Raw genomic sequence first — 13085 nt, 5'->3', positions numbered from 1 at the left:
CAACCGCCCTAGAAAACCTCGACCTCCATCTTGCAATAATTTAAAAGTGGCGCATGCTCAATACTAAAGAAATCGACAATGATAACAAAAAAAATATGCTCTTTCTTCTTGTTCCGCTTTTATTCGTTCTGACTCCGTGTTAATTCTAAGGGATGTCCATTCTGTTTCCGGAGGTTTTCCTTGGACCGCCATACTAACGCGCTCGAATGATCAGCCCTGGTTTACGAGAATGTAACACGGTTCACCGACCACATTCATTCTGTGAGCAATTCTGATGTATTAGACTCTGGTTTGGTTTACAGTGAATATTTTCCTCATGTTTTTTCATATATGGCGTCCCCACTTCTATATATTGTCGCTTTGTGTACGATAATTCTACTGGATTTGCCCGTTCAAGGTAAGTGCCATGTTTCTTCTTCAGAATTTGGCGTGAGCCGTGTAGACATGACCTGTGCTACGCTACAAAAACAACATGTCGGTCGAGAGCCAGTGTAGCCTAACCTTTTGTGCTTCTTCGATTGACCAACCACTTCTATTCGCTTTATGACGACTATTTTGGCCCGTTGATCTAAACATCTTGTCTATTAACGTGTCAAGATGGTGTTTTAAGTAGTATAATATCTCATTTGGTGTTTGTTTTGATTTTTTTACTCTCTTCACGAGAGCAGTATGTGTATTGTACTCGATGGGCGAAAAAAATGAGAGCAGTTTGTAGGTTAAATGTCGATCGTATCGTGACTGTTTTCATTTAAGAAAGTGTGTATATTGGTTTATTTATTGATGTTTAGAATGGTATCTGTTTTAATTATTGTAAACAATCGCATGTGAATATTTTAGCATGAAAAATTCAACGGACGACACGTGTGATAATGCATACACACTGCATCGACCCATCATGTGTGTTTTCGTAACTAGATCAAGCAAGTTGACCACCTCGTTTTCTAGTGGCTACTTTGTGTGAAATTTATACTTCAAAATAAGATTAATGCTATCGTTATCGATTATTTACGTTCTGTGGAATCCAACAGTAGGGGTTAGAAAAGATTTGTAAGACACCAGATCTATTGTGTTTTGTCGAGTGATATTTTCTGGGTCAAAATTGTTCGGGCAAGGTTAGAACCGGCTACCCTCGCATGACCCGCTTAGCATGGGAAGCCATTTTGGAAAAAAACTGAAAATCGCCAGTACTGTTGTTTACGAACAGTTAGGTGCGGAACCGATATACATTTGTCAATTGGTTGATTTAGTGATAATATCAGACGAGGGTCGAATTTTTGTTCGTGTTTTTATTTCAGTGAAAGCATTGCCTTATGCAGATATGAAAGTGAATATTTCTATTACTTTGTTGCCGTGCTGGTCATGTTTGGTATTATGACGAAACACATATTTTAAAATACTTTGTAGCCAATATTCTGGGAGGCAGATTTTGGTAGCAATTGAAGAATTTGTATGAACATAGTGTAAATATATCGATTTTTTTGTGGAAGATGTCTATTTTTAGGTTTTGCTTAGAAAACACACATTGCTGAAGGAGTGTACAAAAAAAAATCAATTTTATCCGTTATATTCATGGAAACAAGCAGAGATGAGCATTGGAGTTTTCTTGTTACATCGACATTGAATGCTCTCTTCTCTCTGAGGCTGAGGACACAAAGACATCACTGTTTTGATTGTGTTAGCATGAGAGTTGTGTCCAGATTGATATTTCACCTTTAACTTAAGAGAGGTAGTGCATTCAGTCTTATAAAAAATTTAATTTGTGAAATGGTTATGTATGTTTGCATTATATGTAATGCTATAAAATTATTTATGTTATTTTAATTGTGCAATAAAAAAATTAATTTGTAACAAAATGCTTGTTCAAGATGAACAGTATGATGTGCGTTGATAAGATTTTAATCTTGTATATATAAATAAATCTTCAAAACTGATATTAATTAACTTTGATAAATCATTTCCTAAATAATATTTCAATAATTTATTTCCAAAATATGCAATGACAAATTATCATTTAAGTAATTTTAAATATACAATTTAATTTTTTAAAATTAATTGATGAATCAAATTTCTCTTGATTGATCTTGAAACAGAGTCATAAAATGTAAACATTCACAGATGGTGATTTGTGAGAAAGTAAGATAAGACATCAAAAAGTGGAAACACAAGTGTTTATATTAAAATTGTGTGGGGTTCTCCCTGTATATGTAGATTCAGGGCACCTGCTGCATCTCAAGTTTGGGGGCAGAAATGAATATTTTGTAATATTTTTGTACCATTTGTTATCAAAGAATTTAGAAAACAGTTGATGCAGGGTGAAATTTAAGGTGAAAACCTACTCTTCATGGTGTAAATGGGACATTTGACATTGTATCAAATAATAGTATTCCCTATCTGATTTTATCAGCACCACTGTACCTTTCTACCAATAAGCTGGTGTCTGATTATAAGCCCACCCAAGAATATTCTTAAATAAGAAAATGTGCACCACCCAACTCCCAGACTTCGAGTAGTAATATGTAATTTGTTGACCTCTGGGCTTCTGTAATAAGCCCACCTCATGACTTTGAGTAAGAAGTAACATGTTGACCCCTGGGGTCCAGTTAATAGCCTACCCCTGACTCTGAGTAAGAAGTAATGTGTTGACCTAAGGGCTCCTGTAATAAGCCCACTCCTGATTTTGAGTAATTAGTAATGTGTTGACCCCTGGGTCCTGTAATAAGTTATATGTTTGGTGATTGTTAAAATACTTGAGTTCATTAAAAATGTCGCAGGAAAGTAGTTTGTACTTAGCAAGGGCTTTTTCTACTCATGAAGGTTTTTTATATTTCATTTAGACGAGGGTATGTTATGGTTGAATGGACAATAGTAGAATATGGAAATTTTAACATCAATCCCACTGATCTGTGTTTTAATTGTAACATGTGTGTTTCATATTTAACATGTACATTGAGGACATTGAACTAGTGTGTTATTTATTCAATACATAGAAACATATTTTCACACATCTGTTAAGGTTATGATGACATTGTCAATATCGGACTGCTCTGTCATGTGATTTAATCAATATCTTTGCTTCGTGAATTAAACTGGTACAACATAGATACACAAAGGGAAAAAAACCTGTTGCAGGAATTAAATGATACTTTGGTTGAAAGTATCAAAATTTGCTGAAAGATTGTTGTTGTGGCTACATTGATGGCTTGATTTAAAAGTCCTTTCTCTAAAGTTTGATACAGATATTTATATCTGCATCCATAAGACCTCCAATTTAAGTTGCTGTACAATAAAGTTACAAATTAATGTTATTTCATCATCCTGTAATATTTGTGGTCCCAGTTTGTGAATCATTACAATTTCTTTTTGAATAGGTCACTAAGACATCACATCTGTAATAAGCAGGAATATCATTAACTCTTTACAAGTGTGTGACTGTCTTTCTCTTGACAAGTGTGTGACTGTCTCTCTCTTGACAAGTGTGTGACTGTCTCTCTCTTGGCAAGTTTGTGGCTGTCACTCGCTTGACAAGTGTGTGACTTTCTCTCTTGACAAGTGTGTGACTGTCTCTCTCTTGGCAAGTTTGTGGCTGTCACTCTCTTGACAAGTGTGTGACTGTCTCTCTCTTGACAAGTGTGTGACTGTCTCTCTCTTGACAATTGTGTGACTGTCTCTGTCTTGACAAGTGTGTGACTGTCTCTCTCTTGACAAGTCTGTGGCTGTCACTCTCTTGACTATTGTGTGACTGTCTCTTTCTTGACAAGTTTGTGACTGTCTCTCTCTTGACAAGTGTGTGACTGTCTCTCCCTCGACAAGTGTGTGACTGTCTCTCTTGACAAGTGTGTGACTGTCTCTCTTAACAAGTGTGTGACTGTCTCTCTGTTGACAATTGTGTGACTGTCTCTCTCTTGACAAGTGTATGACTGTCTCTCTCTTGACAGTTGTGTGACTGTCTCTCTCTTGACCAGTGTGTGACTGTCTCTCTTGACAAGTGTGTGACTGTCTCTCTCTTGACAAGTGTGTGACTGTCTCTCTTGACAAGTGTGTGACTGTCTGTTGACATGTGTATGACTTTCTCTCTTGACAAGTGTGTGACTGTCTCTCTCCTGACAAGTGTGTGGCTGTCTCTTTCTTGACAAGTGTGTGACTGTCTCTCTCCTGACAAGTGTGTAACTGTCTCTGTTGACAAGTGTGTGACTGTCTGTCTTTTGACAATGTGTGACTGTCTCTCTCCTGACAAGTGTGTGACTGTCTCTGTTGACAAGTGTATGACTGTCTTTCTTTTGACAAGTGTGTGACTGTCTTTTGACATGTATATGACTTTCTCTCTTGACAAGTGCATGACTGTCTGTCTTTTGACAAGTGTGTGACTGTCTGTCTTTTGACAAGTGTGTGACTGTCTTTTGACATGTATATGACTTTCTCTCTTGACAAGTGTGTGACTGTCTCTCTCCTGACAAGTGTGTGGCTGTCTATCTTGGCAAGTGTGTGACTGTCTCTCTCTTGGCAAGTTTGTGGCTGTCACTCGCTTGACAAGTGTGTGACTTTCTCTCTTGACAAGTGTGTGACTGTCTCTCTCTTGACAAGTGTGTGACTGTCTCTCTCTTGACAATTGTGTGACTGTCTCTGTCTTGACAAGTGTGTGACTGTCTCTCTCTTGACAAGTCTGTGGCTGTCACTCTCTTGACTATTGTGTGACTGTCTCTTTCTTGACAAGTTTGTGACTCTCTCTCTTGACAAGTGTGTGACTGTCTGTCTTTTGACAAGTGTGTGACTGTCTTTTGACATGTATATGACTTTCTCTCTTGACAATTGTGTGACTGTCTCTCTCCTGACAAGTGTGTGGCTGTCTATCTTGGCAAGTGTGTGACTGTCTCTCTCTTGGCAAGTTTGTGGCTGTCACTCGCTTGACATGTGTGTGACTTTCTCTCTTGACAAGTGTGTGACTGTCTCTCTCTTGACAAGTGTGTGACTGTCTCTCTCTTGACAATTGTGTGACTGTCTCTGTCTTGACAAGTGTGTGACTGTCTCTCTCTTGACAAGTCTGTTGCTGTCACTCTCTTGACTATTGTGTGACTTTCTCTTTCTTGACAAGTTTGTGACTGTCTCTCTCTTGACAAGTGTGTGACTGTCTCTCCCTCGACAAGTGTGTGACTGTCTCTCTTGACAAGTGTGTGATTGTCTCTCTTAACAAGTGTGTGACTGTCTCTCTGTTGACAATTGTGTGACTGTCTCTCTCTTGACAAGTGTATGACTGTCTCTCTCTTGACAGTTGTGTGACTGTCTCTCTCTTGACCAGTGTGTGACTGTCTCTCTTGACAAGTGTGTGACTGTCTCTCTCTTGACAAGTGTGTGACTGTCTCTCTTGACAAGTGTGTGACTGTCTGTTGACATGTGTATGACTTTCTCTCTTGACAAGTGTGTGACTGTCTCTCTCCTGACAAGTGTGTGGCTGTCTCTTTCTTGACAAGTGTGTGACTGTCTCTCTCCTGACAAGTGTGTGGCTGTCACTCTGTTGACAAGTATGTGACTCTCTGTTGACAAGTGTGTGACTGTCTCTCTCTTGACAAGTGTGTGACTGTCTCTGTTGACAAGTGTGTGACTGTCTCTCTGTTGACAAGTGTGTAACTGTCTCTGTTGACAAGTGTGTGACTGTCTGTCTTTTGACAAGCGTGTGACTGTCTCTCTCCTGACAAGTGTGTGACTGTCTCTGTTGACAAGTGTATGTCTTTCTTTTGACAAGTGTGTGACTGTCTTTTGACATGTATATGACTTGTGACTCTCTCCTGACAAGTGTGTGACTGTCTCTGTTGACAAGTGTATGACTGTCTGTCTTTTGACAAGTGTGTGACTGTCTCTCTCTTGACAATTGTGTGACTGTCTCTGTCTTGACAAGTGTGTGACTGTCTCTCTCCTGACAAGTGTGTGGCTGTCTATCTTGGCAAGTGTGTGACTGTCTCTCTCTTGGCAAGTTTGTGGCTGTCACTCGCTTGACAAGTGTGTGACTTTCTCTCTCTTGACAGGTGTGTGACTGTCTCTCTTGACAAGTGTGTGACTGTCTCTCTGTTGACAAGTATGTGACTCTCTCTTGACAAGTGTGTGACATTCTCTCTCTTGACAAATGTGTGACTGTCTCTCTCTTGACAAGTGTGTGACTGTCTCTCTCTTGACAAGTGTGTGACTGTCTCTCTCCTGACAAGTGTGTGGCTGTCTCTTTCTTGACAAGTGTGTGACTGTCTCTCTCCTGACAAGTGTGTGGCTGTCACTCTGTTGACAAGTATGTGACTCTCTGTTGACAAGTGTGTGACTGTCTCTCTCTTGACAAGTGTGTGACTGTCTCTGTTGACAAGTGTGTGACTGTCTCTCTGTTGACAAGTGTGTAACTGTCTCTGTTGACAAGTGTGTGACTGTCTGTCTTTTGACAAGCGTGTGACTGTCTCTCTCCTGACAAGTGTGTGACTGTCTCTGTTGACAAGTGTATGTCTTTCTTTTGACAAGTGTGTGACTGTCTTTTGACATGTATATGACTTTCTCTCTTGACAAGTGTGTGACTCTCTCCTGACAAGTGTGTGACTGTCTCTGTTGACAAGTGTATGACTGTCTGTCTTTTGACAAGTGTGTGACTGTCTGTCTTTTGACAAGTGTGTGACTGTCTTTTGACATGTATATGACTTTCTCTCTTGACAAGTGTGTGACTGTCTCTCTCCTGACAAGTGTGTGGCTGTCTATCTCTTGACAAGTGTATGACTGTCTCTCTTGGCAAGTGTATGACTGTCTCTCTTGGCAAGTGTATGACTGTCTCTCTCTTGACAAATGTGTGACTGTCTCTCTCTTGACAAGTGTGTGACTGTCTCTCTGTTGACAAGTATGTGACTCTCTCTTGACAAGTGTGTGACATTCTCTCTCTTGACAAATGTGTGACTGTCTCTCTCTTGACAAGTGTGTGACTGTCTATCTCTTGGCAAGTGTGTGACTGTCTCTCTCTTGACAAGTGTGTGACTGTCTCTCTCTTGACAAGTGTGTGACTGTCTCTCTCCTGACAAGTGTGTGGCTGTCTATCTCTTGGCAAGTTTGTGGCTGTCACTCTGTTGACAAGTGTGTGACTGTCTATCTCTTGGCAAGTGTGTGACTTTCTCTCTGTTGACAAGTGTGTGACTGTCTCTCTCTTGACAATTGTGTGACTGTCTCTCTCTTGACAATTGTCTGACTGTCTCGCTCTTGACAAATGTGTGACTGTCTCTCTCTTGGTAAGGTTGTGGCTGTCACTCTGTTGACAAGTATTTGACTCTCTCTTGACAATTGTGTGACTGTCTCTCTTGTCACTTCTCATAAATATCTGTCTACATCTTTATGTCGTATGAATAAAAATTTTCAGATTTTGATGGAAATACTCTCCTTAATAAGAATTGCTTAAGGCTGAATTTGTAGAAGAAAATGTGCCTTAGTGTGAATGATATATGTTTATTCCAGAATATAACTGCTTATATCAGTACATCTATCAAGGGTAAGATTGAAGGATTCATACCTATGCTTTTACTTAAGATCTCTCCATCTATTTTTCCAAAATTCTGAAATTCTCCCATAACATGAATGATGACAATTGCAGTCATGTACTAAAAGAATTTTAATGGCACTTGTAGCATTTCTGGAACCACTTAAATTTTACATTGTCACACTCATTGTTTTAAGCAATAAAAATGAAAAGGACTCTTTAAGATTTGGATGTGATTTTCGTAGCTTTTCATCACTTAATTTATGGAGATATAATTTCGTAGATAAATAAAGATCAAATTTATTTATACCGATTCAGCAAGCAGTCCATGGACGTAAGAATTTGTGGACTTAGAGTGTACCAATGAAATCAAAATATTTATAACCCCACCTCCCATTAAAATTACTCATTTTACAAATACATACAATGTCTAGTCTGACATTGAAGAAGAATAGCTTTTTCAGCTGAAAAGTTTATTTTCCTAAAAAAAAGAAAAAAGATTTTTCCATTTCTTTGAAAATATTTTGAAATTAATACAGGCACAAATTCTAGAAGTTAGCTGGAAAAAAATCTGTAAGATTGTGAAAGATAATTAGGGTGAATGTTTACAGATTTTGTAAGGAATGGGGTTGAGGGTCATTCCCAAGTAAACATGAGTGGAACAGTCTGTCCCAGAGGTACCCCTGGATAACCCCAGTCTTTGATGTGTGTTAACATTGGTCCAGGTAAACATTTCTTTACACTGTGGATAATGTAAAAAAGTTTGGCCAGCCAAACTGTGGTTGATAGTGGGCTTGAAAGGACAATGTCCTGGAAGTTTACATTTACATACCGTTCTTGTTTTTATTTAGTTTATTATTCAAATCTAATTAAATTTCACAAAATAAGGTATGTATACATAAACATGTTCTAATTAATTTTTTTAGATTTTGAATTAATATCAGCTATGTAAGTAATTTGAATTTATAATGTGAGGAAGAAAAATCTTTTGATATAGATAATTTAGGAATAATTAAAACTTGAATTGACTTGTTTAGATCACTGGACACCTCAAGAGGTGTAGGTGACCTCAGATTGTAAAGTAAAGGGAATGCAGATAGGAGATTGTATATGGTTGTAACTCAAATACTGATGTTAGATAAGGTTGTCCTGCAGGTCATTCACAGAGGTCATGATATGTAAGTAAATACACTTGTGATAGTGGTCAGCATGATTGGGTCACGGAGACCCTGTTAAGTGGGTCACAGAGAACCTGTAAAGTTGGTGACAGAGACCCTGTAACATTGGTCACGGAGACCCTGTAACGTTGGTCACGGAGATCCTGTATCATTGGCCATGGAGACCCTGTATAGTTGGTGATGGAGACCCTGTAAAGTTGGTCACAGAGACCCTGTTAAGTGGGTCACGGAGACCCTGTAAAGTGGGCTATGGAGACCCTGTGAATTGGGTCACAGATACCCTGTAAAGATGGTCACAGAGACCCTGTAAAATGGGTCACAGATACCCTGTAAAGTTGGTGACGGAGACCCTGTAAAGTAGGCCATGGAGACCCTGTAAAGTTGGTGACAGAGACCCTGTAAAGTGGGCCATGGAGACCCTGTAAAGTTGGTGACGGAGACCCTGTAAAGTGGGCCATGGAGACCCTGTAAAGTGGGCCATGGAGACCCTGTAAAGTTGGTGACGGAGACCTTGTAAAGTGGGCCATGGAGACCCTGTAAAGTTGGTGATGGCGACCCTGTAAAGTTGGTGACGGCGACCCTGTAAAGGAAAGTGGACTCTCCTTATAATTTAAAGTCGTCATACCATAAATGTTAGTTATTGGAAAACTGTAGTTGTTACCAGCTGGCAGGCTGCTGTAACAGGGCTTGTTAGGCCAAATATGGGCCCTTCATTCCCAAATGTCCCAAAAGATATAGTTAACTGCTTGAAAATTTCGTAGGCAATTGATACATCTCTTCCCAAAATCAAATACAAGGCTGTTTCCCAACAAAATGAAAAAAAAGTCCTGCTTAAAAGAAATGTAAGATTTTGGATGCCGAAAAAATTTCCAAACATGACAAGCAGTCATTGAAGCATAGACAGGTTATCCAACTTACCTGTAGCTGACTTAACTTTGCTGTAACTATGGTGACGGGTGCAAACAACTACAGGACACTACATGGTGCTACCCAAACTTCGAAATAAATAAACCGCGAACACATTGTTCATGATGACCTGGAGTTAAAGCTCAACATCAGGATCCTCATCCTCGATACTCGAGAGGGTACACCCTTTGTCACTCCATGTATCCTTGGAAAAGTTGAAGGTTCCATGTGCAGCACCAAGTGGATAAGACAGAAGACTAGTTTGATCCTTTGATGTGAATCTCCTGGTCAAATAACAGTATGTTGTAATGGCTTTGAAGTTGGATGTGGCTTCTTTGTATTGTAAAATCCACATAATATGTGCAGTTTTTTAGAGAAATTAAAGGTAAATGGATGTGAAATATCATAGAATCATTGTTGGACAAGAAAGATGGAATGTATGATAGATATTTAGGTATAATCCAGAGATTTACATCACAGTGACTATGTTCCTCCGTGGATTAGTTTACAAGATTGGCTCCTTTTAGAGGGTTTGTCATTTTCTGCTATGTGACAATTCGTGCTATTTTTGGCACCAGCTTTCCCAAACTATTAGCAAATAACTTAAACACAAATTGGATATGTATATTTTCTATTCAGCTTTAATTAAGAAAAAAACATTTGTTGACTGAATTGCCATTTAAAAATATGATGGCAACTAGCAAGACAAGGAAACTACCACTCAGTAAGGACAGTTAATCTTCAAAGGAGCTTATCAGTTTGTGATTGGTCAGTTTTATTTTCTCCTGAAGTTCTATCTGAACCAATCAAATTACTTCACTTGTGCCTTTGATTTTACTGTAAAATGTTCCGGGGGTGCAGAGAGTGAAAGTGATTGTTAGGTCTGGAATATCAAGGATGCAAAATTGGAAAATGGCCACTAGTTGGTATGGCATGAAAAGATCATGATTGCTGAATCTTGGTCTTCTAAAAGCTTGACATGTAGATCTGAAATAGTCAGCAGTTCCCATAATTGGCAGTAAAGAAAATGCATCCTCTACTAGTTAACAAAGTTTATCTAAACTGGATCTGCCTAGTAGCAGTGCCTATGGTGTAGATTGACAGTAAACAAATCCATGCTCCACTGAACTGGCTTTACAGAGCAGCAGTGTCTATAGAGTGGTGTGGGTAAACAACTTGAGCTGAGAGGCTTTTGTGAGTCTGTTAGGTGTTATCTAGAAATTAAATTCCCAGCCTAGGTCGTGATGACCATGTGACCTAACTCAGGCCAGGTGAAAATCAAACTACACAAGTAGGTATTCAGGTGTCGCCTTGTTAGCTTTGTGGATAAAATAATAAAACAAACAATAGATGTCTTTTGACATAAATTTTTGTATGTAAATTTTGTCATTACTGATCCCCCCTTTCCTAACCCGATGAATACCGAGATTAATGTTCCTGTGAAGTTTGATTGTGTACTGATCAACTTTATAGCTAACATCATTCATCCACCCTCGTACAAGTAGGTGGTGTGGAGTGTAGGCCTGATTATGGAATTTCAAAATATTGATTTTAAATTATTTAGTAAAGATCCTGTTTAATTTGTTACAGGAAATTTCATATTATGATTTTATCCTTTTGAAAACACACTAAATGATTGTGTGAATTCCTTTATTTAAAATTAATGCATATTGAAACATCAGTGCTGTAAATAAAAATAGTACTGGAGATTGGTACGAGATTATTATATCCTTTGTCACAGCTTAGGTTAAATTAGTCAACCTCTAGCTGTTTTTCATTCAGGTAAATTTTTCATTTATTATTAAAACACATAGCTACTACTGTTTGGATTTTTATAACAATGTTTGTTACAGAAAACATCTTTGATGGTTTTCTCTAATTTCTCTGTAAAACATTAATAAGGAACTTGAATTTAAAAATCTAAAACACATGTAATTAAAAAAAAAAAGGAAAAAATAAAAAAAAATATTATAATTTAAAAAAAGAAAACCAGAAAAATAACCACACTGTAATACATATAATGTAGATATTGTGTATATTATGGTAGACTAGGAGAAGTAGGTATATTATGGTAGACTAGGAGAAGTAGGTATATTATGGTAGACTAGGAGAAGTAGGTATATTATGGTAGACTAGGAGAAGTAGGTATATTATGGTAGACTAGGAGAAGTAGGTATATTATGGTAGACTAGGAGAAGTAGGTATATTATGGTAGACTAGGAGAAGTAGGTATATTATGGTAGACTAGGAGAAGTAGGTATATTATGGTAGACTAGGAGAAGTAGGGTACAAATTCAAGAAATAAGTTAGATTATTGTTTTGTTTTTTTTTTATTTTGCAACATTGCCATCAGAGTGAGTTAATCAAACTCCCATCACTTTCGTTTTTACGTAATATCAGCCCTCCCTACTTTTTCATTGTTGTGTACATCGACCCAGAATTCAGTTACCACCCTAGGTGAGTGCTAAATTTATATGGATTAATTAAGTCCTGGCTTCATCAGGGTCCACGCTACTTATTGATCCATACCCTACCAAAGGCAGGCTTGCGTTACCATAGCAATTAATCTGTCAAATCAATCAATATATTCCTGGATTGGTCATCCTCGATCTATTTATAGACTGATGACCATGCCTGTTGGCCGTGGACAGTTTTCATTTAGATATGATGACCTATATACAGATGTTAGAGTGCAATTACACCGATTGTATATTTTCATCATACTTTTTGAAATGTTAATTGCCATAACATGGGTTGAAAATAGATTTTTAAAAATTTAGTTAAATTTATTGCTAACCTGTGAAATCATTTGTCCAGATTTATTTATCAAAATTCAGTTAAGATTTGTACACAAAAGAATTAAAAGGAGAAAACAACGGCATTGATTTATGGCAGTGTTTGAATTCAGTGCTGTATTCTTTCTGAAAATTCATTAAAAACTAAACAAAATCAAAGAAAGTAGATTTAATGATGAAAAACCTTCTTTAATTACGCCACAAATATAACAGACTACAATATCATTATGTTCGTTATTAGAACTGATCACCACCCAATATGCTAATTTGAATTGCACTATATCAAAGAATGGTTTAGTCCATTATGGCAGTCGAGGGTGTAAAAGGTTAATGAATTAAAATTCAATACTGAAATATTAATTGCTTGTTCATTTGAAGTCAGCAGGCTTGATAAAAAAGAAATCAACATTTGATTGCCTACAATTGGATTTTTTTTAACAAGTTGTAGAACACGGTGGATATTCCTGTTATCTGTTTTTTTCAACTTCTTTGAATCTCTCTAATTTAGATTTAGATTATGACAAAACCATGCAGAAAAAAAATTATAATTAAACATCCCTTTTTGGGCCCCCTGACTTTCATTGGTGGGTTTTAGAAGAACATGAAGATAAATGTCTAATGTAAGGATTGTGGGATTACTTTTGGCTCTGCTGAGGCCCCTCAAGGGATATTATATCCTTCTGTGATAACAGTACTAGGAAGAGTGATGAGTCATCTTCA

At 37.7% G+C, this 13085-nt stretch overlaps 1 protein-coding gene across 1 annotated transcript in view; it reads left to right on the top strand.

Moving 5' to 3' along the window:
* Positions 1-330: 330 nt before the first annotated feature.
* The window catches only part of LOC132555816 (protogenin-like), a 53487-nt gene continuing 40732 nt past the window's right edge, over positions 331-13085 (top strand). Inside the window, exon 1 of the mRNA XM_060220177.1 lies at positions 331-397. Within this exon, the coding sequence (XP_060076160.1) occupies positions 331-397 (67 nt within the window). The remainder of the gene's footprint in view (positions 398-13085) is intronic.

Source organism: Ylistrum balloti, unplaced genomic scaffold (assembly GCF_031769215.1).
Source record: "Ylistrum balloti isolate Yb309-2 unplaced genomic scaffold, AGI_CSIRO_Ybal_v1 Utg370518, whole genome shotgun sequence".
Taxonomy (NCBI): domain Eukaryota; kingdom Metazoa; phylum Mollusca; class Bivalvia; order Pectinida; family Pectinidae; genus Ylistrum; species Ylistrum balloti.
This window is presented reverse-complemented; position numbering and strand designations above follow the sequence as displayed.